The 27,245-nt window shown below is 47.7% G+C and overlaps 1 protein-coding gene and 1 long non-coding RNA gene across 2 annotated transcripts in view; both read right to left on the reverse strand.

The window, feature by feature from the left end:
• Positions 1 to 890: 890 nt before the first annotated feature.
• RTN3 (reticulon 3) overlaps positions 891 to 27,245 on the reverse strand; it is a 41,102-nt gene continuing 14,747 nt past the window's right edge. Inside the window, exons 3-9 of the mRNA XM_079957528.1 lie at positions 16,856 to 18,859; positions 9,213 to 9,420; positions 7,403 to 7,541; positions 6,071 to 6,140; positions 5,200 to 5,246; positions 4,510 to 4,568; positions 891 to 3,423 (exon numbers count right to left, since the gene is read on the reverse strand). Coding sequence (XP_079813654.1) covers positions 3,378 to 3,423; positions 4,510 to 4,568; positions 5,200 to 5,246; positions 6,071 to 6,140; positions 7,403 to 7,541; positions 9,213 to 9,420; positions 16,856 to 18,859 — 2,573 coding nt within the window. The 3' untranslated portion in view covers positions 891 to 3,377. The remainder of the gene's footprint in view (positions 3,424 to 4,509; positions 4,569 to 5,199; positions 5,247 to 6,070; positions 6,141 to 7,402; positions 7,542 to 9,212; positions 9,421 to 16,855; positions 18,860 to 27,245) is intronic.
• LOC307205373 lies at positions 9,429 to 16,845 on the reverse strand. The gene is made up of 3 exons (XR_013833985.1): positions 12,481 to 16,845; positions 10,582 to 12,099; positions 9,429 to 10,032 (listed from the first exon to the last, which is right to left on the reverse strand). It is a non-coding gene; the product is annotated as an uncharacterized lncRNA (long non-coding RNA).

A 27,245-nucleotide genomic window follows, 5' to 3' on the forward strand; every position in this document is an offset into this window, starting at 1 on the left:
TGTCGAACGCAATCCGTTCCAGAAGACCGTTTGACTTCCAAAATGTTCGACAGCTGAGGCGCAAAGGGCTGTCAGCAATTTCCATTGAGGAAATTGAAAAACACGCAGTGGAAGCCGTTCGACTTCCGAGGCGCGTTTGAAAACGAAAGCAATTACTTCCGGGTTTTCGGCGTTCAGCTTCCAAGGTTCCACTGTACTGGCTGAGATGCAGCAGCGCATCCAAGTCCTTATGAGGCCACTTCAGGCGGTTCAAGCCTTCACAAGCCATTCTGTGCCGTTTCACTCATCGAATTGTAGAGTTGGAAGGGACCCTAAGGGTCCTCTAGTCCAACCCCCCTGCAAATGCAGGGATCTCAGTCATTGGAAGGATGCTGAAAGGCAGGTGGGTATGTGTGGCTCAGCATTGCCTGCTGATCATCCCAGGCCTATTAGCCATGCTTCCTAGGGCTGATAGGAGCTGCAGCTCAGGAACATCTCTAGAGGAACAACGGTTCCCCAACAAACCATCTAAAGCAGGCATAGGCAAACTCGGCCCTCCAGATGTTTTGGGACTACAACTCCCATCATCCCTGAGCACTGTTCCTGTTAGCTAGGGATGATGGGAATTGTAGTCCTAAGACATCTGGAGGGCTGAGTTTGCCTATCCCTGATCTAAAACAAGTATCCTTATTACTAATCAGAACAGACCCACTGCAATGAATGAACTTGCATTAGTTGTGGCCATCAATTTCAACGGATCGACACTCAGGAAGGACTTGGCTGTTGTTATGCTTACCCTGGAAATATAATGGGTGGCAGCCGACTGAATGTTACTCAGAGTAGAGCCATTGAAATTAATGGGACCCTGGTCACGTCCATTAATTTACCTGCAAGAACTTAAGACGACAAGGTTTCTTGGAGTTTGTACATGTTGTGCTCTTTTTATTAACACCACATCAAATTGCATTTATCCAGTCCTCTTCCGAACCTCACGCCAGGTTTCCTCCTGTACCCAAACTGGCACTACCATACTTTTAGAATGCTGCACACACTGTACACAATAAACGCACACAAACGCAAAAGAGCTTCATTAGTAGTTTTTGTCGTTTTCTCCACCTACGTACAACTTTCTCTTTTTTTTGTTTTGTTTTTTTAAAAAGCCTGCCGGGCACAAAGAGGTCGGTTCACGGTATTCAAACACAGCAGTTAACAGAACAGATGGAAGAGCTGAGCCAAAGGCTTCCAGTGCAAGGAAGAGGTCTTTGAAGGGGGTGGGAGTGGAGAGAAGAGGAGTCAGGACAAGACAGTGCAAGATGCCTACTCAGGCTGGGCTGGGGGGTGGGGAGTGCAGAAGCACATCAGACACTCATGCACCTCTCGCTAAGATCTGCTGCTCCTATTCCACCTAAAAGAGACACACACACACAGCTTAAATTGCTTGGGTCTTTAAAAAAAAAAGCCAATGAAACTATTTGTTGGATTGATTTATGGTCCTATCATCTCTTTGCCAGACTTGCGTACGGCAGGGCCCTGCGGGTGCATGCCCTCCAGGAGCTTTGCACCAAGGTCTGCAAAGCAAGGAAAGAGTGGGAACAGGCAATATGGGGCTGGGCGACAGCAGCCATTTTTGCGCGTCCAAAAAAACAGCAGCCTGATGCTCTGCTCACGCCTATTTTCAGCACCACCTTCCAGCTGTTCTGTTTACAACAGGAAAGGTAGCGGCTGAGGAAACGCAGCTGGACAAGGCGGAGGGATGACCAATCCTGGGAAGTTCCCTGGGGCCAAGGGCAGCACAGGCTCACCTTCTTTGGATTTGTTAAGAAATATGTTGCCCTTCCCCAACTACCTTCCACTTGAGATCCATCAGCCTAGTGGGGGGAAAGGTGGTCCCTTTCATTTTAGCTGCCAACTCGACTCTTTCCCCCCTCGCTCAGCCTTGGGCAGCAGGTGGGCTCCCTTTTGCCAACCTGAATTTCAAATTTATCCCCCACCTGTCCAGCTGTGCATGGTCCCATCTTTCATCCGAAAGCAGCTGCACCACCAATTTAGCAGTGCCCGCCGGGGGGAATGGGCTTAACTTGGTGCAGACCGCCAGAGGGGGGAGTCCAACCGCAGTTGGCAGCTGTGGGTGATAAACCATCACGGAATCATGGAAGATTTGCTTCCCAACAAGGAAACCTTTGAAAACCCAAAACAAAAAAATGCCTTTTAAAAAACTGTAAGACTCTTCAAAGACAATCCTCCAGTCCCAAACATCTTTCTAAAACTGTAAACACACATGACGTAGCTTGTGAGAGAGGGACCCCAAACTCTATAGCCCTGAAACTGCTGTCCTTGAAGACTGCAGCTCCTCGCCAGCCCAAAGGTGGGTGGGACGGAGGGGAGGGGAGGACAAAGATCAGGCTCAAGGTGTGTCAGTGCTCTGCAACTCAGCCCCTGCCCCCGGTCCTAGACTGGAAGTAAAGTGACTGGGGCATCACATGCAGAACTCTCGGTTTTTCGCCAGCTTGAGTTTTGCTTTTTACAGCAAAGTGTACAGCAGTTACAGACATTTTCATTTTAGAGTAAGGGGTAGGGGAAGTAATCTTAATCAGGGTGGGGTAAGGAACTGATTTCTGTGGCTGCGGGTGGTGGTAAGGAAGGCAGAAGATGAACCAGACTAAAAGAGAACTGATGTCATTAAGGGAGACGGGGGTGGAGAATTCCCCTTTCCATCAGTGAGGGTACACGCGCTGGGGGTGGGAGATAAGTACTGGCTGGGTACTTTTTGAAGCTTCCTTAAGCTTGCCCTCTTCATTCAGGCCAGTTAGTCCATGGCAGAAAGATGGGTGAGCCTGGTAAGAGACACTGCCTTAATGGAACTAGGGAACATTGCACTTGAAGCAAATCCTGCCATTTTAAGGAGGCCAGGCAAGGAGGGGGGGGGAAATAGAGAACAAGGAAGAAGAGAGGAACAGACTAGCTTCACCTTGCAGCTATTTCAGCCTACCAAAGCTGGTTTTAGAAATGCTAATGTCCCGCTGAGCAGAGAGCACATCTCTTAACATGAAAAGGAACACCCATTTTTGATGGCTTACTATAATGTTCCATCCAAGACAGGACACCAGAGCTGCTTTAGAGCCAAAGGGTGCCCCCTCCCCTCTTTTAAACTTCTGACACCAGTTCGTGTTTAGTCCAGTGCATTCTGATCCCAGTGTTTAGGCTTTGGGGAGGGGGTGGATTTTTAAAAATCTTTTTATATATATATATAAAAACATAATCAGTAAGCTTGGAATGCACACATCAAGCTGATTCGGCATGTTCCTTCATAGGTACAAGTAACAATGGTTATAACTATGACACAGGGGGTATTTTTTGTTTCATTTTAGTTAACAGCTGAGTCCTGGCTCCTTGCAAGGTTATTCTGCCTTTTTCTTCACAACTCCAGGAAGCTTTGCTTGAATCCTGTTGGGGGGGGGGGGAGAAAGAGAGAAGAGAGGGGATTAGGTGCTGGGGGCACAGGAATAACAATTATGTTTATGTCATTTTAAGTCCTGGTATTAGATAAAGTGACCAATGTCACACTTCTCAATATGGTATGAAATGACATGATGCTAACAGAAAGCAAATCTGGATCTGGTCAGGGCCTGGATGGGCGACAAATACAAGGCACGCCATCCTGAGTTTTACTGAATAAAGGTGAGGTATAAATAACAAAACACACTCAAATTCACATAAGTCATCTCTCAAAAATGGACAGAAGATAGACCTTGCCAGTTGCATCTATTTGATGATGAATCACGTGTTCTGGATTAGCTCCCATCCAGCCTTCGTGCCTTTGTTAGAGGGGCATCATGAGCACTAGAAGCATCCTCAGTGCCCCAAAATGGAATTCCTTGCTAGCCTTGCTAGGTTAAACATGACTACCACATGCAGGCAGCATTAAACTGATCTCGATGATGGCTGTCTAAATAATGCAAGCTGGTTGTGTGTACAGGGGCTTGTCCCTCTGGACTGGCAAAAGCCCTTTTATGTCTTGAAAGGTGAACTGTTCTGACTGCAAGACAGCCAAAAGAGGCTCAAAGATGAAAGCAAAGCGTAACACCACACCTGAAAGGAATTTCTTACTTAAGGCTGACCGGTAACCAGATGCCTACAATTTCTGACTGGCTTTGCTCTCCAAACTAATGTTCTCCTGCCATTAATTTGACTGGTTTTTAAAAGTGACAAATACAATAATAATTAAACAAACAATAACATAACCAAAGAACAAATAACACTGTCCAACACTGTCAAGGACCAAGCTAAGTCACCCTACAGTCTGATGAGCAGCAGCCAGGAAAGGGTGGGTGATTTGCTGCTTTGGCCCCAATTATTAATTATCTTTAATTGCCCCCCTCCAAGGTCCCAGGGCAGGTTACAACAAAGATGCCTCCCCCCCCCAGCCTTGCCCTCCCATCTGAAGTCTGGCTGCTCACCACACTTCCCAGAGGGCTGCACATGGCAAGAGTCAAAATACTGAAGCCTGCCAATAACTCTGATGGGACTTACTTTGTTACAACTGACTTGATCTGCTCCCGGGCAATCCCAACGTAATGGTCAATCTGAGTCTAGGAACAAAAAAACCAAAAGTAATTAGAAGAGGTGTATGGGAACCAACTTGCACAAGACCACTGTGAATTTCTAACCAGGGCTGCCATGTGCAACTGTGCTCTTACACAAAGGGCATCACACACCCACACCCACACCCCCAGCATAACCTCTCTCTCTCTCTTGCTTTGGATAGGTAACTGTACCTGCCCAGATGTTGCTAGAACAGCCTTTGCCAACCTGGTGTCCTCCAGATGTTGGAACTACAACTCCCACCAGCCCCTGCCTGTATGGCCTGTTGGGCAAAACATATTGAAGGCGCCAGGTTGACAGAGGCTCTGCTAGATTATATTGGATATAGTGCATAACTGTAATTGTGCTCGCTGAATGAACGTTTTTGTAGCTCCAAGTTCTATTATGGAAAACACTCAGGTCTTTTTTTATATAAATAGTATACAGGATAAATTCTGTTCATGCCTGCTCTGTGGAAAGCCCCTGACCAAAGAAACATGGCACCAAAATAAATATCATCCCTCATCCAAAGATGGGCCCACTGTTCCACACTGCCTAACCCCACCCCCGCCCCCTGAACACCAGTCAAGCAGCCCGCTGTGGACCAGACAACACAAGCTCACATTCCAGGTTACCCACCTTGTATTTCTCATAAACGACAGGGACGCTGAAAACCAGCAACTCCGCTGAAACGACACAAAGGCAAGTCACAGGTCACCAAGGCAGGCAAGATGGGTCACACAACTGGGGAAGGCTGATCAGATGGGCTGCATAGCGCAAGGTCAACCATGATGGAATCTGGAGGTTTCACTCTTTTGAGTTTCGCTGTGCCTGTGACCCTGGCTGACCCAGGCCTTAAAAATGGGACAGCGCATGAGTGACCAAGAACAACTGCAGCTCAGTGGTGGAGGAGCATCTGCTCTGTTTGCAGAAGGTGCCAGGTTCCACCTCTGGCATCTCCAGGTAGGGCTGGCAAAGAAAGACCCTGAGACCCTGGAGAGCCACTGCCAGCCAGTGTAGACAATACTGAGCTAGATGGGCCAAGGGTCTAACTCAGTTCACAGCACCTTCTTATGTTCTTCCTATGAGACATGCCTGTTCCTCAAGACACAGGCAGCCTTTGAAATCTGTATGAATTAGGTGGAATTATGGAACTTTCTGCCACAAGATATGTCAATGGCCACTGACAGACCTCTCCTCTCCTCCGTGAATTTGTCCAATCCTCTTTTAGAGCTAAGTTAGACTCTTTATCAGTCACAACCAGAGGGAATCTGCCAACGAAAACCAGTTGCTGGTGGGCAAATGGGAGGATATTGGCCCTCACATCCTGCCCCTGGGCTCCCTGGAAGCATCATGCTGTTCGCTGTATGAAACAAGATCCTGGATTGGCTGGACCTAGAGTATGACTCCACAGGGCAAATGCTTTAAGATTTCCCTGGTCAAATGTAACTGCAGATTGGCGAGGGGCCAGGCTGCCGATGCCACGGCATCTATCGTTACTGCGTCTTACCAAGGATAAGGAGGGTGATCCCGTTGAAGATGGCACCAACGTACGTCATCAGCCACATGACAACTGCCAGCTGCAGGCAAAACAGGATGGCACACTGTTAGCAAAAACCCGAGGCTGTTTATAGTATCAATGCATCAGTAAGGCCATGCTGGAGAACGGGCTCCTGTGAAGTTGTCCTCTTTGACCTCTCTGGACCAGCCTGCTTGCTGCGGTGCCCCATTTATTAGGACAGCTGCAGAAACTGATGTAGATGGCTGTGCCAACCTGAATTTCGGTGGTCATTCCCACAATGACTCCCCCTCTCTGCCCCTTAGCCTTCATCCCCATTCAAAGCGAAGCATTTGCTTATGCCAATCCCTTGTTACTTTTCCCTCTCTCATTTCACCCTACTCTTTCACTCTGCCTTTTCTTTCAAGGTTCAAAAAAGGTGGCCACTCGCCACAGGAGAGCGCATCTTTTTGCAAGAGGGCTGCGGCAGGGGGGGGTTCTACCATTTCCTGAGCCTAGAAAAGGACAGGAACTCTTCCAAAGTCTACACTGACCTCAGATTAACTACAAAAGCGGAATTCAGTCTCGCTGCATTCCAGTGGGTCCTGACTCAGCGTGGCATTGCTACCCATCTCTGGGCTCATGGTGAGGCCTTCCTGCTTTAAGTTTCAGGGAAAACAAGCACACGTCCTTCCTCCTCAGCTCAAAGCAACAGGCACTCCAATGACACTGTGGTGGGAGCTGTCCTCTGCTTGAGGCCCCTGCTCTGTAGCCAGTGTTAGAAACTCAAATATATATAAGCTAGCGCCCAATAGTTCCTTAAACCAAGGTTGGCTACAAAAACAGAATGTCTAGTTGCCATTTTTGAGCAAGATAGCTCTAAAGTCTTATTTTTCAAATGATGGACCGACTGTGATTGATTCTCAGCAAAACATCTGGTTAGTTCAGATGACAGCCTTGAGCTAGGTTAAGAACCATGAGAACTTAAAAGAAGAAAAGTCACTTGATCCAGGGACAGTCCACATATCTATTGGCCTGTTCCAACCTCTTTTTCTTAAGGGTGACTGCTCCTGTTCTGGCTGCACAGAAAAAGCATTTGGATTCCTGAAATTCATTCAGATTGTGCAGATAAAATATAACTGATAGAATTCTACAGGAATGGAGTATTAGTGTATGAAAACACTCCAGATCCTAAAGATCTCTAGGCATGCACCTCCAGATGGTGGGTGCCCAGGCATCTTCACTTGGGCACGAGTGGTTGAAAGCCAGGTGCAAAATGCGCCTGGCTAATTTCGAGCACTGTCTGTAGCACACTAAGTATGCTTAATCTGACCCTCCACTGACCTTCAGCGAATCCACCAAGTCTTCTACCAGGAAGAGGCGCATGATGAGTTTCAGGGCGTGGTTGATGTGTCCCATAGCAGCGCTGACGTAGTTGTGGAAAGCCTCAGAGGAGAGCGCAACGTCGACATCCAGGTAGGCTCTGGGAGGGGGAAAAGGGCAGAAAGCCACATTGTGGATAAAACTGAAGCACCAGATAGCAACAAACACTTCTGTACTGCCTGCCAGTCATGTTATGGCAGGTTCCTTCCTTCTGTAGAGTAGGCCAATTTTTTTATTAAACTCCATCATGGCTGTTGGGCTGATGCTGACTTCATTTCCCCACGAAGTCAAATAGGGAACAAGGCAGGGTCCTCTCTACCCTCAGGTGGCAAATGAAGGCCTGCCCTCCCAGCAGCAGCAAAGGACTAAGTCTGCAATTTGATGACTGAAGGAGAGAAATGGTTCACCAATAATTAGACTTCTCCAGTGGGCACTCCATACTTATGCGGCGCCATCAACGATGAGCCAATTTTAAATTAACAAGAGTGAGTCCTTAAGAAGAGCCCTGATGGACCTACTCCTGCCAATTTGAAAGTGGCTCATCGCTGCTGGCGGTGCATCAGTATACTAGAGGACAAACAAAGGATTCATTTTCAACTACGTGGCAAAAATGTATTTCTATAGAGACGACAATGCTCAAATGCTTCCTGTGAAACACACTACTATTTGGACTTTTCAACATCAAGTGAGAATATCGTATGACAACACCTTGATATTTATAAACATTTTTTTTTAATGGACATGCTATTTATCATACCAATAATAATCATTTCCCCCAGGGATTCTGAATGCAACAACTCGAATGTGTATTTCATTTTAATGCAATTGTATAGTTTCCTCTTCAGTTTTCATTTTAATACATTGTTGAATTATAAGCCTTTGATTAAGCAAAGGGGGGGGGGGAAATCTATTTTTAAAAAGGAGCCCAGTTGGATCAGAGGATCTTGTCAAGTCCTGCAAACTCCTTCCAACAGTGGCTAGAGCCAGATGCAGAGGGAATGCAGCTCAGTGACAAGAGCGTACACAGGAAAGGCCAGAGCGAATGAGAATATCCCGTTCAATCCCTGGCATCACAGGACAGGGCTAACTGGGCAGGGAAAGACTCCTGCCTAGAACTGTGGAGAACGACTGCTGCGCAGTGTGGGCAATGCGGAGTTGGATGGACCAGCGGTTAGACTTGGTTTAAGGCAGCTTCCCCTGTTCCTCTGGGTAGTTTCCCGCTTTGCATGCAGACTCTCCCAGGTTCAATCCCTGGTGTGTCCAGTTAGGGTTGGGGGAGACCCCCATCTGAAAGCCTGGGGAGTCCTTGCCAATCAGCAGACACAATGCTGAGCTTTCAATGTACCTACCTAAGGTCCAAGGTTCGATTCTCAGCATTTCCAGTTAAAACAACTGGGGACTTTGCAAAGCTGCTGCCGGCTGGAGTAGACGACACTAGATGAACAAATGCTCTGAACTTCCCATAAACTCTCATACTTTGCTTCTAGGCTACCTAGAAGCAAGAGCCCTCCTGTACTACATGCCTCTAGTATAATCATGTATGTAGTCACTGCTTCTGAACCTGGAGGCTCCATTTAGCTCTCACAGTTGACAGCTACCCAAAGAATTCTCCCCCTCCATGCAATTGTCTATGCTTCTTCACATCCAATATTAGCATTTACTACCTGATCTCATGGTCACGAGTTCATGCAGGCCATTTTTCAGAAAGGATAAGGGAGAATGGAAATCTACTTGGCCTAAACGGAACTTGGTGAGAACCAAGCCCACTCACTTGAATGGATGCCCCTCTTCAGACTTCTGCACAGCCTGAATGACAGACTTGTAGACCCTGAAGCTGATGGTGACGGAGAGGAGTGCCAGGATGAGGTACGAGATGACGCTGATGACGCTGAAAGCAGCCAGGGAGAGCAGCAAGATCAGCGTGGTGCTGAAGACAAGGCCCGTCTTCTTCACATCCCGCCAGAAGACCAGATCGCGCACTGCCAAAGAGAGAAATGAGCACAAGAGGTCACTGGAGAGGGTCGGAAACTGCTGCAAGAAGAGCACCCAGGCCGTGCAATTCTAAGGGCAATAACCAAGGACCTTCTCAGCATCCTCCCAGCAGCCAAGGCATCCATGAAGCCTCTCGGGCCCCTGCTCCCCTCACTGCCCCTTGGTCGTGAGATGGCGAGGACGGTTATCTTTTTCTCCCTTAGAGCATAGAGCTGGAGGAGGAAGTTGGAAGAGTGGCACTATCTCTCACTTCCTCTTTCAGCTCTATGCTTTTTCAAGGCTCAGATTTATTCTACTGGGTATGACTTCTACCCGGATTCCTTGGAAAAGCAAACATGCTCTCACACACGTGTTTTCTCTCCCAGGGCCGATCTAAAAGATGGGGAAAGAATTGTCCAGAGGGGTGGTACCCGTGGCACTTGCTCAAAAATCCAAATATGCCCATGGGGCCTAAAAAGGCTGGCAACCCCTGAACAAAGAGATGGCAGGTGGCTAACAGGAGAGGGCTTGGGTGATCACGGCACCACTGCTGTGGAATGCAGTTTTGAAAAAGGCCTGTTTGGCCCCATTCCTGCTACCCTTGGGCTGCTTTGCAACTTCTGTAAAAGGATAAAAGGTAAAAGGTAAAGGTACCCCTGCCCGTACGGGCCAGTCTTGACAGACTCTGGGGTTGTGCGCCCATCTCACTTAAGAGGCCAGGGGCCAGCGCTGTCCGGAGACACTTCCGGGTCACGTGGCCAGCGTGACATCGCTGCTCTGGCAAGCCAGAGCCGCACACGGAAACGCCGTTTACCTTCCCGCTGGTAAGCGGTCCCTATTTATCTACTTGCACCCGGAGGTGCTTTCGAACTGCTAGGTTGGCAGGCGCTGGGACCGAGCAGCGCGAGCGCACCCCGCCGCAGGGATTCGAACCGCCGACCTTTCGATCGGCAAGTCCTAGGCACTGAGGTTTTAACCCACAGCGCCACCTGCGTCAGCGGTCCCTATTTATCTACTTGCACCCGGAGGTGCTTTCGAACTGCTAGGTTGGCAGGCGCTGGGACCGAGCAGCAGGAGCGCACCCCGCCGCAGGGATTCGAACCGCCGACCTTTCAATCGGCAAGTCCTAGGCGCTGAGGCTTTAACCCACAGCGCCACCTGCGTCCCACCTGTAAAAGGATACTGTGGACCAAATGAACAGTTATTTATAACCTGGCTGTTTCTGAAAGCTTCTCATATACTTTAATTTATTGCAGCAAAACAAAACCAGATTTAGTAGGCACCTTGAGGATCTTTTCAAAAAGACAAAAGTGGGATATAAATCTGTTTTATGAATATAAATGCAATCTGCAGGCACATGAAGCTCTTGCAATCCTGTATGTCTACTCAGAAGCAAGCATCATCACCATCAAATTCAATGGGATGGAAGTTTGCAACCTGTGCACAGTCTTACCTGGAGGCAAGTCCCCTTGAACTCTGTGGGGATGGTGCTTACTCCCAAGTAGACACATCTAGGACTATCTTAACAAACCATCTCAATTGCTTGAACTACGCCTAAGGACCATCACTGAAAAATATGGTTCAGTGGTGGCCTCCATAGTGTGGGGGACTGCTAAGAGATTTTCCCTAGATCTCTAAGGAACGGTTTTTAAAATGGTAACTTGGTTTCAGCTAGTTGCAAGGGGGCTGGGAGACATTACTATACAGTGGTACCTCGGGTTAAGTACTTAATTCGTTCCAGAGGTCCGTGCTTAACCTGAAGCACCACTTTAGCTAATGGGGCCTCCTGCTGCCGTTGTGCCACCAGAGCACGATTTCTGTTCTCATCCTGAAGCAAAGTTCTTAACCTGAAGCACTATTTCTGGGTTAGCGGAGTCTGTAACCTGAAGCATATGTAACTTGAGGTACCACTGTATGTAAGAAACCACCCACTACATTGTTTGCGTTAGCATTTGTTGGCCTGCATGGCAGATCTGCAATACTATTTTATATGCTAAGTGAGGCTTAATTCATTGAAGCAGTCATCTACAACTGATAAAAATAGGTGTACATATATTTCAAACCCCCTGCAACAAATTTCTACCCTTTTCCAAACATACACCACCTTTCTGCATGGCTTCAAAATTTCTGAGTATTTTCTGTTTCTACCAAAGCTTTTTTTAAATACAAACATTCAGCCCTTCCCCTGCTCAAGATCCTAGAATCATAGCTTTGTAGAGTTGGAAGGGACCACGAGGGTCATCTAGTCCAGCCCCCTGCAATGCAGGAATTTTTCACCCAATGTGGGGCTCAAAACTTCAACCCTGAGATTAAGAGTCTCGTGTTCTACTGACCGAGCTCAGTCTTGTCCAAAGCACAGCCAAAACGATATATTTAATTTATTTACACATTTATAATCTGCACTTTCATAAAAAAAAGATACAGCAAGGCAGAGTACAACATATAAGGCTAAAACCCAAAAATGTAAAAGATAAGTTTTCAAAAGATGTCTAAAGGAAGGATGGTCCCTGCTGAACTTCTACTGGCAGGGAGTGAAAGCCAACCAACACTCAGGGGTGTGGGAAAATCACCAGAAGTGCCCCCATCAGAGGAGCTCAGCAACTGAGGTGGAGAATTAGGAATCAAGCCATTCTTAAGGTACTTTGGGCATAAGTCATTTAGGGCTTGGTGCATTAACACAAAAGTACCTTGCAGTTGTGGGACACGGGTGGCGCTGTGGGTAAAACCTCAGTGCCTAGCACTTGCTGATCGTAAGGTCGGCGGTTCGAATCCCCGCGGCAGGGTGAGCTCCCGTCGTTCGGTCCTAGCTCCTGCCCACCTAGCAGTTCGAAAGCACCCTTAAGTGCAAGTAGATAAATAGGTACCGCTTTATAGCGGGAAGGTAACGGCGTTTCCGTGTGAGGCGCTGGTGCTGGCTCGCCAGCTGCAGCTTCGTCACGCTGGCCATGTGACCTGGAAGTGTCTTCGGACGGCGCTGGCTCCTGGCCTCTTAAGCGAGATGAGCACGCAACCCCAAAGTCGGACACGACTGGCCCGTACGGGTAGGGGTACCTTTACCTTTACCTTACCTTGCAGTTAGTCTGGCAAGGCAAAGTCACAGCCCGACTCCCTGCCACAACTTACCTGGGATTAACCCCCTCCTTGTTCCTACAGGGTATTTCCCAAAAGCAAGTGCTGTGGAGACTTAGTTTCCTAAAGAATGACAGCCCAGCTGGGGAGCCTGTGGCCCTCCAGATGTCGCTGAACTCCACCTCCCATCAGCCCCAAGCCAGTCAAGGATGATGGGAGCTGTAGTCCAACACAGCCTCCCCACCTAGACGCTACAATATTTTAACGGCCCACCTTCCAAATCAGTTGGTTGTTGCAGCGAAATTAAACCGTCTTTTGGAAACAGATGCTCAGGTTCGATTGCTGCTGGTAGGATGAAGGAATCCAGTTCAGGATTAGGCACAGAAATCTCGTTGGATGTACCAGGTTTGAAAATGAGGGTCTCACCCACCCAGGTGGACGCCTGCGTCAAAGGTGGTAGAGATGGTCCCCCTACTGTGCGGTTCTGGCCTGTAACACCCAGCCGCCTCTAGGAAGGGGGCACTGTTGCCCCACACCGTGACGACAAGCCCCTAGTCCTTGGATCTGCAGCAAATGGCGTTAGGCCAGCCCCCTGCTGTTTGTTCTTCTAGAGAGAGAGGAGGGAGGCTGATGGGGGCTGAGGGAAAGAGGCCAGTTCCTCTCCTGATAGGCTGGCTGCAGGCCACACCGCTGAGCTCAAGACAAAGCCTGGCTCCCAGTCCCAGCCCAGGAGAGGATAAAGGAAGGTGGGTTTGCCTCAGACAAGACACTGCGCTTGGCTGCTCTCAGGATCACCCCCCCCCCCAATATCACACACACACTTGCACATCAGGGTTGTGGGTGGATTTGCAACTTTGGGAGAGAAGCCAGCACAGCCAGTTCCTGCCCTGCACCTTCCCACTGCAGCCTCAGGAAGACCAAAAGAGAGAGAGCAGGTAACTGGTTCAGGGCAGAACCCCATTGCTTCTGAGGGGGCAGGAGCAGAGGAGGGAGACTGGCTGCCCTCCTCCCAGCAAAAGCTCTTTCTGCTGCAACAGCTTGGCCGAGTTCCTTGCCCATCTCCCCCCCCCCCCCCAATGCATTAGCTGTCAAAACAGGCAGAAGTGGGAGGAGGTTGCAGGACAGAAAGAGGACAAAGGAACAGATCACAGGTCGCTTGCCCACAGCAAGGGCATGAAGGAAAAACAACAGCCCGCACATACACACACACAGCACAAGAGAGATGCTGGAAGTGTGGGTTGCTACAGCATCAACGCAGACATCTTGGCGATGATGCTTTCTGCAAATGCATCAAGAAGGGGAGGTGGATGGGGGGTGGTGGTGGTGCTGGGTAGATGATGGATGAGTAATCACAGCATCGAATAAGGCAGGAATGGAAGAGCGGAAAAGAAAAACGCCTGTCAGCGTCTCTCCCATTTCGCCGCTCTCTTTCTCGTGTTTACTAGTCGGCTGCAAGGGGCTGCTGGGAAGTCTTAAGCTCTGCTCGCCACCCTCTGGGACATTTAGTGTGCATTTTTCATGAGCCTGTGAAGAGCCAAGCAGGCAGCCAAATAGGGCTGTTTTCTACTGCAGCACTCTCAGAACCTTCGCGCTCATTTTTTTTTTTTTAAAAAAGAGATGTTGCTAGCTCTCATGACTCTGAGGCAAAGTGTGAAGACTGGGAGCAGGGGACGCCTATTTGAATCTTCCATGTGGGGTGGGGAGGCACAGCTCGAGGAAGGATTGCAGAAGGGCTGCAGTGCCCCCATTCTCAGGGGTTTTTTTTTTTGTACTTCCTCCATGTCATGACTACCAGAAAACAGAATTAGGCAGCCAGATCCCGTCCCCTGTGTGGTAAGTGAAGTGGGCTAAAGAAGTGCCCTTCAGCTCACCATTCCTGTTATTAGGCAGACTGCTGGCTAATAATAACAGTCCAGGAAGGCTGGTTGAGATTTTGCTAGTGGGAACCCGACGGTGGCAAGAAATGCTCTCCTCATAACAGAACTTGTGTGCTTTTTGAAACGAAGTTATCCATCAGGTTTGGGGGAATGCAATAAACACTCTTTGAGCGGAAGAGACAAGCAGAGACGACAGTTGCCTTGTAGATGTGCCTCTTTGCCTCTACTTGTATTATCTTTTTTTTTATTTAAACATGTCTATATTACTCTTGATCTAAAAGATTATCTGGGTGGTGTAAATATATGCAAAAACGAAATAAAAAGTAACAAAGTATGATATAAAATTAATCAGGACTGAGCAAAATACATCTTAGAAACGCCATAAGGAATGCCACCAGAAGCAGATACATAAATATCTGCCATTAAAAGCAAAAGGGAAAAGCAACAGTCTTTAAAAGCTCGCTGAATTGAAAGAACCAGTTGTGCCTTTGAAAGGGAATCCTATGGGGTAGGAGACAACTCTGAAAAGGCTCCCACCCTGTCTTATTCATATTTGGAAATAAAGCAAATATTATGAGTCTCCAGCGTTCTCTCTCATTTAAAATATATTAATCTCCGTACACCTGGAAATTGTGGTGTGGGTTGAGGTTCAATAAATTTGTATATGGCTTCCTAACTCAGAAGTCCTGAACTGGTTTACAAGCAAGGGAAAAAACACAATAATATTACAAGAACATGTTAAAAGCAGAGTTAACAATATAGTATCACTTGGTGCTGCCCTAATGCCCAAGCAAGTAAGACACACATAATATGACAACGTGAAGCTGCCTTGTATCAAGTCAGACCGGATTGGCTAGCCTAACTTAGTACTGCTTGCTCTGACTGGCAGCAGTTCCCAAGGATTCCAGCCCCGCAACCAGAGATCCTTTCCATTGGAGACTGTCAAACTGGGACGTTATGCAGCCAAAGCGTCTTGCTATCCCCTGAACTACCCCAGGGATTGAGCCTGGGACTTTACACATGCAAAGCATGTGGCCCACCATGGGGCAAGGGCCCCTCCTAGGAGCAGCAGCACAGAGGAGGCATTTAAAACTCAGCACAACACTCTCTCTGTTCAGACATGGGAGAGCCACTCCCTCTTTATGGGAGATGGGCGACTGGCAACTCGCCAAAGATGAAAGTTTATAAAAAACCCTTTTCAGGCTGCTTGCTCCTTGACCCACAGAGGAGGGGAAAATAAAAATAATGATGGGTTTTGCCTCTCGTTAACCCCCACCCCTCTGCTTGCAGTTCAGCTTGAAAATAAAAACAAAGAAAGGGAGAGAGGAAAAGCATCTGCAAGAATTGAAGCCTGCAGCCCAAACAGAGCAGAAGCCAAGAATCCCTCTGTTGTGCTTGTCTGGTATCAATCCCATAAAAGCCATGCTGGTGAACAAAGGAGAGCAGGGGGAATACAACATGCACTCCCCGGGGTTGTGATGGGCTGAGATTTCCCTCACTGGGAGGAAGTCTTCCTAGCAACAACTTCTCCCCACCCACAGCCACCTCCAAATGCAGAAAGATACTCTTACAGCATCTTTTCAAACAGGCAGAGAGGAAGGCCAATGCCCACCTTCCCTCCTTACTCTAGCAAAAGGTTATCTAAAAGTCTTGGGGATGTGCAAATGAATACACATGAGTTCTAGACATGCGTGTGAGTTCAGACACACACCTTGTAACATGGGAGTGATTCATACTGCAGAGCTATACATCCATCAGCTGCAGTGGAACAAAATCTGGAATTTACCCTGCAATCCTATACAGAATCTACCCAGAAGTAAGCCCCACTGAGGGCAATGGGGATTACTCCTAGGTAAGTGAGCGTAAGATGGGAGACTCTTGCACATACAAACTTAGGTACAACTTAGCTCAATTGAGCTCCCAAATTTCTCTGTCTGATATTCAGCAATTTGGAGGGGGGGGGGCAACATAATTTATGAACTACTTCATCCCCTCCACCAAAATCCTTGTTCTCTCTCATATGCAGATTAATGCAGATTTAAAGCAATTGCTTCATTCCCATTACTGCTCAGCATTTTGTGGTCTGTTTTAGGTAAGGTACCATGGTGTGGTTGTTACTGTTTTGGGTGTGGTGGGGGTAATATTTTGGTAATATTTTTTTCTACTACAATTTTGGGGAGTTAAGCAAGTCATATAAGCACAAGGTTACACACCTCCCCTCCCCTGAAGAAATATAGAGTTCTAATAGGGCCAGTAGCACTAGGAGGGACTGGACATATTTCAAGTTTGCAGATCCCTCACGTACTCCTGGAATCTCGTCCTTGATGAACGCAGAGCAGGTTGATGGCACTAAATTGCAGGGGCATGGCTGCTATAAAACTAGGGTATCTATCAGGGGCCCACTGCCACCCCTGTAGAGGTAAACTAACATAATACTGGTCTTTAGAGGGCCACACATGCAAGGCATAAAAAAGCAGCAACCAAAGAGTGTGTTTACCTGAAAATTCAGCCAGTAATTTTGCAATAGCATGTGGCATAGGAGGCTCGGGAAGAGGGGCCTGGGAAGATTTGTTGGGAATGTCGTGCCCGCCAAGGGCAGCAGGGGCAGAAGCCAGCTTCACGTCCACAGCTTGCTCAAGGCAGAGGGGTCTCTTCTCCAGGGCAGACTTCTGAACAGGACCTCGGGGGTCTGGGGGTACCTCACAGTACTGCCCAGGACGCTTCCCTCCGGAAACGGAGACCTTGCTTGGTGGAAGTGGCTGCTTCTCTGTCTCAGCCTTCCTGCCGACTTCTTTGAGGGCCTTGATGGTGAGGTGCTCTTGCTCAAAGTCTTGAGTCACCTTTGGTGGCTGCTGTGAATGGGGATCCGCCACCTCGGATCTTGCTGCTTTTAGCTCTGCTTCCGAGAAGGTCTCAACAGCGTCATCCGGAGATTCACTCCCTTTGGAATTCAAGCACTCCTTCATGAAGCCCATAAAGTTCTCCCCATTGAGGGAGTCTGGGCACACAGCCTCTTTTACATTGTCCAAGGGGAGGCCGTCCATCCTGGGCCTTTTCCCAAGTAGGTCCTGTCCATAAGTGCACAATTCCTGCCCCGCTTTAGGAGGTATGCCAGGAGAGGGCTGTTTAGGCGGCAGAGAAGCAGTGACTGGGCTTTCCCCATGAACATTTGTCTTGGTCTGGATAGCTTCAAAGTCATCAATGGATCCCCAATTGCATTCCAGGGCCTTGGGTGGAATTGCGCCTTCTGGGCTGGGTTTACGTGGCTTGCTCCCTTTGTCGTCTATATGTACAACCGCTGTCTTGACAGAGTCCAGTGCCTTGGGGAGTGGCTTGCTGCTCTCTGCAGCAGTCTCATTTTGGGAGGCTGGAATCACGGTAGCATCTTCTATGACGGTGTCGTCCGACTCCCCAGAGCTGTCAGCATCAGCCATTTCGGGTAGGCTGGAATTTGGCCAGCGGACATCTGCCTTCGGCTCTGCTGCAGCGGTGGGAATGACTTTCACAACAGATACCTCACGACCGACTATGGCCTGCTTCTCATCCTTCACCACTGGAGATGGGCTGTCTTTTTGGTGGATGCTGATTTTGAGGGGCTGGTGAGGGCTGGAAGCCTTGCTCGCTTCCACCTTGCCACCTACCGACCCAGCAGCGACACCATTTGAATCTCGGGTAGGTGATGGCAAGAAGCCCGAGCTGCCAAAGTCATCAGGCTTGTCCTCCAGATCCTTAGGAATCATATCCCAGTTGAGCAGCTCGCTCGTGAAGCTGTGCAAGTCACGGACACATTTGGACACTTCTTCCAGTGCTGCCGTTGTGCCTGAAGACTGGCGTGAGAGGCCAGGCCCCGGTGGAATTCGGCTCCCGCCCCGTGGCTTCACTTGAAACTCACACACGCTGTCTTCTGGGATGTCTGTGAGGAGCTCCCTTTCGCTGTGCATTACCCAGTTGCTACCAATATCATTGGAGTTGCTCGCAAGGACATCTTTGAATTCCTTATCAAATTCCAGTCTGTCAGCAATGACCTCGAATGGAGACTCAGGGGAATCTTTTTCCACAACGGCCTCACCAGCTACCACTGGGGATGTTGGGGAATGAGAGTAGGCAACTCTGGGTGGAGAGTGCTCGGGTTCGTCTTTTGGGTTGGTTAGCAAAGCTAATTTGGACTCTCCACTTGAAGCTGGTTTTTTGTGTTGGTCACATTTACTCAGCTCAACTTTTCCATCTAGGGCAACACCTCCCTTAAAGTCATTATGAGTCAAGGAAGAAGCTTGTACCACCGGGTCACAGATGTGAACTTTGGATCCAACAGAGAGAGACGACTCCTCTAGGCCAGTGGATCCTACAGAGACTGGCCCTGCTCCCAAACCTTCACTGGTCCCATAGATGTGGTCCTGACTTTGGCCATCTACGAATTCTTTTCCTACATCTGAGGGTGCAGATTTGCCATTTCTTTCCCTCTGGTTTCCTGAATATGCTAAAAAAGCAGCTTGAGCTCCAGCTGATCAAGAGAACACAGGGGAGGAAGGAAATTGCAACCTTGGAAGCCCAAGTTGTTGGGACACATGGGAGAAGAGACACAGACCCATCTAGGGGCCCCCATTTTACAAACGAGATAAAAGGGAAAGAGCAGCAGTCACAGATTTCACAGTCAAGCAGGCAACATGCTCTTAGAACTAGGGAGACAAGACTCTGAAACATCTGCCTTGGCAAACATGCAAGAGACTGTCACCCATAGGACTTCACAAGGGAGCCACTTCACAGGGGAATTATGATCCACAGGAACATAAAAGCCACCGACAGTTAAGTTCATAGCAGATGAAGAGCTCAGGTCAGCCAAAATAAAATAAAATAAAATAAAATATCTAAGTGTGCAATGGTGAGCATGCCGGGTGGATGAATAGAAGTAACCCAAATTAGTGCATGTAAACAGAATAATGCTGGTTGCTTACAGGGTGGCATGGCTGCAGGGAGATGCACCCCAGTTCTGATAAGCTGTCAATGTTTGGAGGGGCTTCTTGAGCAAAGTGTCTAGGAACTCTGAAGCTCTACAAGAATGGCATGTTTTACTAGTTTGCCACAGCCTGTGCTGCTTCCACAGGACAGAGCAAAAAGGCCCTTCCAACTACTGTCACACCAAGTAATGGAGCAAACTGGAGAGAGACTGTAGCTCAGCAGGAGACCACATGCTTTGCATGCAGAAGGTCTTGGGATCAACCCCAGGCATCATATCCTGAGGGACAGCTCAGCCTGTAGATCATGAGACACTTAATCTCATGGTTGTGGGTTTGAACCCCACGTTGGGTGAAAGATTCCTGCATTACAGGGGTTTGGACTAGATGATCCTCATGTTCCCTTCCAACTCTACAAATGTATAGCTGTGATAAATGAGGCTGTACTGGGAAAGACCCCTCCATGAAACTCAGGAGAGTATTAACACCACAAGGCTAGGTGCACCTAAGATCTGACTATCTCCTTCCTATGGATGTTGTGTGCCCTCTGCCTTGACTGAGCTATCCTGTCCTTTCTAGGTGTCAGAGAGCCCTAAGATGGGTAATTCTACCAATGCTTCTGGACTGGGTTGACACGACAGAGCAATACTGGGAACTACTCCCTAGGCTTGGGGCAATGGTTGAGAAAGGCACTGGAGGGGTGTGCCAAGAGCCTAAGGGCACCAGCCCACATATTGCAATAGAACCGAATTTCAGTTATTCAGTGGATTTTTCTTCTCAGTCACCCGACACTTAGAATGCCATGGGAAAATAAAGCTGGAACCGTGACAGGCTGTTTCTTGGACAAGTGCAATATTACAGCCAGAAGGCATCATCCACAAGTGAGCTTCTGAAAAACTGCATTCTGGACTAATGGTTGGAAGTCCACAGCAGAAATCTCCCCTTTGTGTACAGAATCTAGACGGAAAGGGTGTTCATTTCTCCTGCTCATTATCCTCATGGAGCCACCTTAAGTACCCTTAATGACAAAAAGGCAGGGAGGAAATCCTCATTAATGAACATGAACACGTCCCCTTCTTGCTTCACGAAACATATCACGGTTATGACTTCATCCATCCAGTCTCAAACCATGAAAGGTCAGGTGACAGTTGAAACTTTTCATGGTGCCTAAAGGGAGTGCTACTATACTGTATTCTGAATTTAGCCAGTGAGGACATGCGCTAGGAGGGAAGTCCTGATGACAGCTTGTTTTCTTGAAAGAGGACCATTTGAGCACAGGACTCTCTACTGAAACATTTTAGCCACTGCCTTGATTGCATCAAAGAAACACGCTCCTGAAACATGGAACGGCTATTCTCACATCTTCACCCCATCTCATTAATTTCAAAATAATTCGCTTTTATGCAAGACTACCCTGGGTCACAGGTATGCCGAGGAGTCCCTGTGATGATGCATAAGCCTGTTGGGTCTGTCAACTCACTATCTAGTGCAGGGGCAACCAACCTAAAGCTAATGAGTCCAGTGTTCAAAATTAGCCAGGTGCCAGGCACATTTTGTGACTGGAGATTGTCAGAATGCGAGCACTTTGAGAAGTCTTGTCACCATGCATGGTGACGGAGACTCAAGAATAAAATTGCTGCCGCTGATGCTGAGGGCATAGGAGGAGAAATTCCTTCCCAGCTGACTCCAAAGTAGGCTTGCTGCTGTGTAGTACAAGTCACCCTTGCAAAGGTGACTAGACTTGTTTTTGTGCCCATAACGTAGGTTCCAGAAGCCATGTGGGAAATAGCTTTTCTATCCTAGTTTCTAACACTGGAAGAGTCGTAGGTGGCCGTAGGTGGCAAGAAGGCAGGGGGAAATGGGGTGGCAGAAGAACAGAGAAAGAAATGGAATGGCTCCATTCACCTTTAGCTCTGACCCCGCCTACTTTCTGTCTATCATCCCCAATTCCAAGGGAGTGTGGCCCAGCAGAAAATAGGCTGCCCTACCCTGATCTATTGGGGTTGGTGGACAGACCCCATGGTGCATGTGTGCCGGTGGCAGCGCAACAATTTAAAACAGTAAGAAAGAGGAAGAATGAGGGTATGCCTATACCAGGGTTTCCCAAACTTGGGAAATCCTATCATTCCTAGCTACCAGAACCCATGGTATGATGGGTGTTGGAGTCCCACAACAGCTGATGACCCAAGTTTGGGAAACCTTGGCCAACACTACTAGTTCTATACTGCTGGCTAATCTATCAAAACTTCTTATCTGCCACCCCGTGATGGGAACTGTAGGGTGCTAAGGAGTGTTACAGACTTCCCACCCCACCAAATTGCAATTCCCAGGATTTCTAGAGAGGCAGAATGGCAAACCAGTGTGTCTGATGTGTAAGTATGCCAATGGGGAAGGGAGCGAGGGAGGGATATATACACCTTAAATTAAAGATGGACCCCCTGTTGCAGCTGAAGGCTTAAGCTGGGTCCCAGATTTGAAAAGGTTGAAAGTCACAAGCATACCTGCTGGGGAAGGTCAGTAGTAATAGGCTAGCTGTGCTTCAGGGAAGCCCAATGCCCAGTTCTGGTCTTGTTGAGGAACTGTCTGAAGATCATGCCATGGAGGAACAGAAGAAGGTTCCAATACAGCAGATGTGACGTAAAACTTTAATGTCACTTGCCTGAGACAGCTCAGCCTTAAAAACAACTGCATGCCTATAAGTGCTCCTCTTCACCTCCAACTACAAGCCTGGCAGGCACACCAGTTACAGCCAAGGAGAGCCTGAATAAGGTCTTAATGCTCAAGAGAAGCACACAGATTAGTCAGGTGAAATTTTGGTTTTAAGGCAACTACACTGAGCAGAAGCAGGGAATTTACTCACAAACTTGACGGAGCTCAAAACTCTTATTACCATCTACTTTTGAATAGTGTAAGTCTCAGTACCCTCAGAATGATGGCATTTAAATGCCCATCTCAGTGGTAATTTGCATTCTGCACACAGAAGAGCCTAGGTTAAATCCCAAGCATTTCCAGTTCCAAGGATTCTGGTAGCAAGGCCAAGAAGACCACTTCCTGAGGGTCTTGGAGAGCCACTGCCCATCCAAGTAGACAACACAGAATTAGGTAGACCAATAGGTAGACTTGGTATAAGACAACTTCATCGACATTCTTTAACTTGCAGGAGTGCCTACAACTCAGTAGCAGAATGCTCAATGTATGTAAAAGGTCCAAGATCAACCTCTGGCATTCTCCATGGAGTGAAGTAGGAACCTTGCTTGGACAGATGTCACAGTAGAGTGTACCAGGGTAGATGCACCAAGGGATCTGCTTCAATAAAGGCAACTGTCCCCAACCTGGTGCCCTCCATTAGTTTTGGGCCGTCCAACTCCTGTAATCTGCAACCATCCACTATATTCACTGGGTCTCCCCCATCCACTATAGTCACTGGTGGTGATGGGAGTTGGGAGTCCAGCAAAAGGAGTATATGAGGCTGGGAAAGGCTGCAATAAGGCAGTTTTCTAATTTTTTTGTGGGGGTTACCCCGTTAGTCAGTAGCCTTACGAAGAGTGGAATTATTCTCAGAGATCTCCTTCAGGCCATTCTGAAAAGAAAGACATCAGGAGTGTGGCATATATGTTACAATAGGATATGATCTATCTCCATTGTCCTGCTGGACCCAGCAAGACACACAATGAAAGAGACATGGATTGGCAAGACCAGGTAGCACAATGTATTTGCACCTCAAATTTTCAACACCAGCTTTAAGTCAGGCCCAGAGGACAGCAGCCTGCCTAACTTGGAAGCAAAACAAAAACCACCTGCAAATCATTTCAGTTTATTTCAATCTGCACTAATTAAGTCACCCAGCACCTGGACATAATCTCTGGCTAGAATTCAACTAACTTTTACTCAAAATAGACATGCTGCAACAGACCTTGGCTTAACAACAAGAGGGCTCCTTACATAAGGGTACAGTGCAGTAGTTTTTCCCTTGTATTAAAACAGAAATTCTCTACCTTTTCAGTTTTCAAACACACATTTCCAGCTCTTTCCCCCCTAGCTTTTAAATAAAAGCAGATCTTGTGATTGTGGGCACACTATCAAATTAAAGCAGTGGCTTTCCAACAGTGTGCCAGACAGCTGTGATACCCTCATTAGGGTATCCTTAATTAAGGGGTCCTTAATTAGGAACAAGCTTTTCCCACTGCAATACTCAGAGACGTGTTTGGACACATTCTAGGCCCAGTAGGTGCCATGAGTATACTGAGTGTGCTTTAGAATCTTTTGGAATATACAATGGTTCCTCAGTTGACTAATAAGGGTGCAGAGCCTTTGTGGAGGGTAGGGAGCCTGAAAATCATTGGGTTAAAGTTTCCAAAGCAGGAACAGATTTGAAAGGGGCTCGAAGCTGTCGAATCTCTTTACATTAGTCATGGCTATATCACAATTTAGTTGCCAGAGCTATGACCTGGGCTCACAAATTCCCTTCTGCAATCCTGATTCCCCCTCTGACTGTTCAATTTACAATAACCATGGTTTGCTGTTATGTCCAAAATGGAGTAAGCTACGGTCACCACCAAACCATAGCTTACCTGAAGGCCAGAAATCAGTTCAAACCAAGGTTTCCAATTCTAGTTTGGAGGCAAATTGCCCATAGCTTGTGCAAGTAAGATGTCATGGCAAATTAGTTGTTGTGAATCACAAAGCGAGAGTGCAAGGAATCTGGACATGTGGGAGTAGAGGAAGAGGGAAAGAGAGTGGGTGAACCTGAGGCATAGTCTGGCTATAACATCAGAATTTGCCATAATATCTGGTTATGTCACTGCAACCCTAACCACCTTACCTATCTTCCACATCAGCCCTTGGAAAAACAAAACCCAAATACTACCTTGATTCTACTAAGCAAGAATAAGCCCTCAGATTTTTTTTCCCAGTTTAATCAAATTTACATGAATTGTTTCCATTGCAGAATCAAGGAGGATTTTTGAATCAGAGTCAGGATTTCTTTACCAGCACATGCCCTAGAGCCCCTCCTGACTAAGCATCTTGCCCAGAAATTTTAGTTGCCTGCATGCTTTACTGCCATTGCCACCCCACACCTCCATTTTTTGCTTGCCAAATCAAACTGGCGAGTGCTTGGTTTCTTCAAAAAGTAAGTTTACACAGACAAAGGTGAAGCTCTTCAAGAGAGAGAGAGAGAGAAAGAAAGAAAAACACAGCGTGCAGAAGCAGCCATAGAAATAGCACGTGATAAGCCACAGCACCAAGATAAGGAAATCAGCCAGGACTTTGCAGCCAAGCTAGGTCTCGAGGGAACTTTAAGTATTAGAAAGGGGGGAGTGAGAAGAAAAATGTTTTTTGTTGTTGTTTACAAAAAAGGCTGTAACTGGTTTGCTGCTGTTTGCTCCAAATGTCTTTCATTGTAGCAGCTTCCTATTTCGGGGCTGAAAGCATTTCAGATGCCTAAATCGTTTCAGTCTACCCCCTGAATGCAAGGTGCTAAGGACAAACAAAAGGGCCCTCCAGATGTTGCTAGACTCCACTGCTGGCTATGCCAGCTGCGGCTGACTAGAGTTGGGAGACGAAGAACATCTGGAAGGCCATAGATTCCCTATTCCTGTTCTAGAATAGGCCAACATGGTGCCCACTGGATTTTGTTGGGACTCCCAACTTCTGGCAAGCCCAGCCACAATGACCAAAGGTCAGGGATGATGGGAGCTGTGGTCCAAAATCTGGAGAGTCACAGGTTGGCTACCCTTGTGGTAGTGACATCTAGCAGGACACTGTTTGGAAACAAGGGCAATTCCGAGGCCTGCTCCCGTCTCAACTGGGGTGGTTAGGCTATATCTCGACAGCCAACACTCCCTTTCAGCTGCATGACGCAGTGGACAATAATCCACAGTATCAGGTGTAGCTGTAACAGTGATGAAGTGGGTGCCAATGGGGTGATGCAAGGCAAAATGCTGGACTGACGACAACAACACCAGCAGTGTTGCTGATGTGGAATGAATTGCAACCTGATTCTCAAGATCACGCCTGGCTTGCACCTTGGCGTGTCAGCATGCTCATACGGTGCTTATAGCAAGTCACAACTGTGGGTGTTTTAGCAAAACAAAAAGCAGCCAACATTTCAAACCTGAACCCTCCATCAGCAAATACCTAGCTCTGGGGGCGGAAATGGCTACCACTTTTCACTGGGTCAACCTGTGCTGGCAGTAGGAGCAAACCTAAGTCAGCGTGAACTTCTAAGGCCTTGCCTGAAATGCTGTGTTGCTCGGGGTGGGTAACCTGTGGTCCCTACAGATGTTTTTACGCTCCAACACCCTTCAGCCCTCCACAGCATGGCCAAGAACCAAGAAAGATGGGAAGTGCAATGCAACAACTGCTGGAGGGCTGGAGATTCCACACTCCTGGATGCTGGTCCTAAGCTTCTACCTCTACTAATGGTCATGGGGAGTGGTTTTATCCAAATTGTGTTCTGGGGAGCCCTGGGGCTCCTCAGTGAGAAGATCAGGACTGGCAGACAAACTTTGTCAGATCAGATCATATGCTACTAGTAGTCTCCTCATGTAATGTAAAGTCACAGGTGAATGTGGGGTGTGTGTTTCTAGCACAGCTTTGTAAATAAGCTCCCTAAAATTATTAGCCTGCCATGAGACCTGCATTTTCATGCTGGCAGTGGAAGAGGGGTAGGCCCTTCCTGCATGGCCTGCATAGAAGCATGGCCTTCTGCCTCTTTGTAGACTGAAGAAGGAGGTAACCTTCTACCACACTGACTGGCTACCTAGCGAACTGTTCTTCTTTGCCAGCCCCCTCTGCATTTCTATACTGGTCATGAAGAAAGGAGCTTTTCTTCCTCTGCACTTAGCACAGAAACCGAACCGCCAAAATGGAATTCTTAGTTGCCTACTAGGCAAGCTATTCTAGGGCACAATTCTGTTTATGTGGGCCAACTTTCCTTCATCTGGAGCCCTCTTAAAACTACAACCCTAGGAGCCCCTGCCAGCATGGCCAATTAGTTGCAACTTGGGAGTCCTAAATATTTGGAGGGCACCAGGGAGGGGAAGGCTGACTATGGCCCAATGGTTAGGGGTCCATTAAGTTTGGCCAACACCCGGCATCCTCTGCGAGGTAACTTGGCATATAAAGAGTTCCATGGAGGTGAAAATTCACCTAATGGAAGGTAAGATGTGAGATTCTGAATCCTATTGAAGGCAGACATCAGCACCATTATTCATGTGACTTCTCTGAGAAACATTAAGGGTGGAAAACACAGAAATTTTGTTTCATTGCAATTGAAGCCTACTATTTGCATTGTCATGGAATAAGGTATGGGGAACTGGTGACTTTCCAGATGTTGCTGGACTACAACTGCCATCATCCTGATCATTGGCCATGATGGTTTGGGTTGAAGGGAAATGTAGTCCGCCAACCTCTGGAGAGCCACTGGTTTCCCATCTCTGGATCAAGTTATCTTCAAATTCCTTCTTACCTGGTCTTGTTATTTAAAGCTGCCATAGGAAATCTGACCATAGTCCGGTAATGTCCGGTAATGTCTACTCAAGTTGGCAACAGCTCTCCCAGATCCCTTCAACTGGAGATGCCAAGGATCAAATGTTAGATCTCTGGTATGCAAAGCATGAGCTTCACCATGGAGTTATGGGCCCTCCCTTATTACGTAACATACATAATATGTAAGCCTATCCATACCCTCCTCACCAACTGTATTAAAGAGCCAAGAAAATTATCACCTCTTCAGCACCTTCCCTACCAGCATCTTCCTGGTATATCACACACCTCCTTCCCAACAAAGGCAGGTCCCGCCATTCCTTCTAACTGACTTTGTATGACTGCGAAGGAAACCCACATCAACACTGCCAGCACCAAACTATCTGCTGCCAAAGGCATGCAAGCTGGAAAGAGTTTCCATTCATTCACTTTAGCAGAGAGTCCAGG

This window comes from Podarcis cretensis (genome assembly GCF_951804945.1).
Source record: "Podarcis cretensis genome assembly, chromosome: 16".
Taxonomy (NCBI): domain Eukaryota; kingdom Metazoa; phylum Chordata; class Lepidosauria; order Squamata; family Lacertidae; genus Podarcis; species Podarcis cretensis.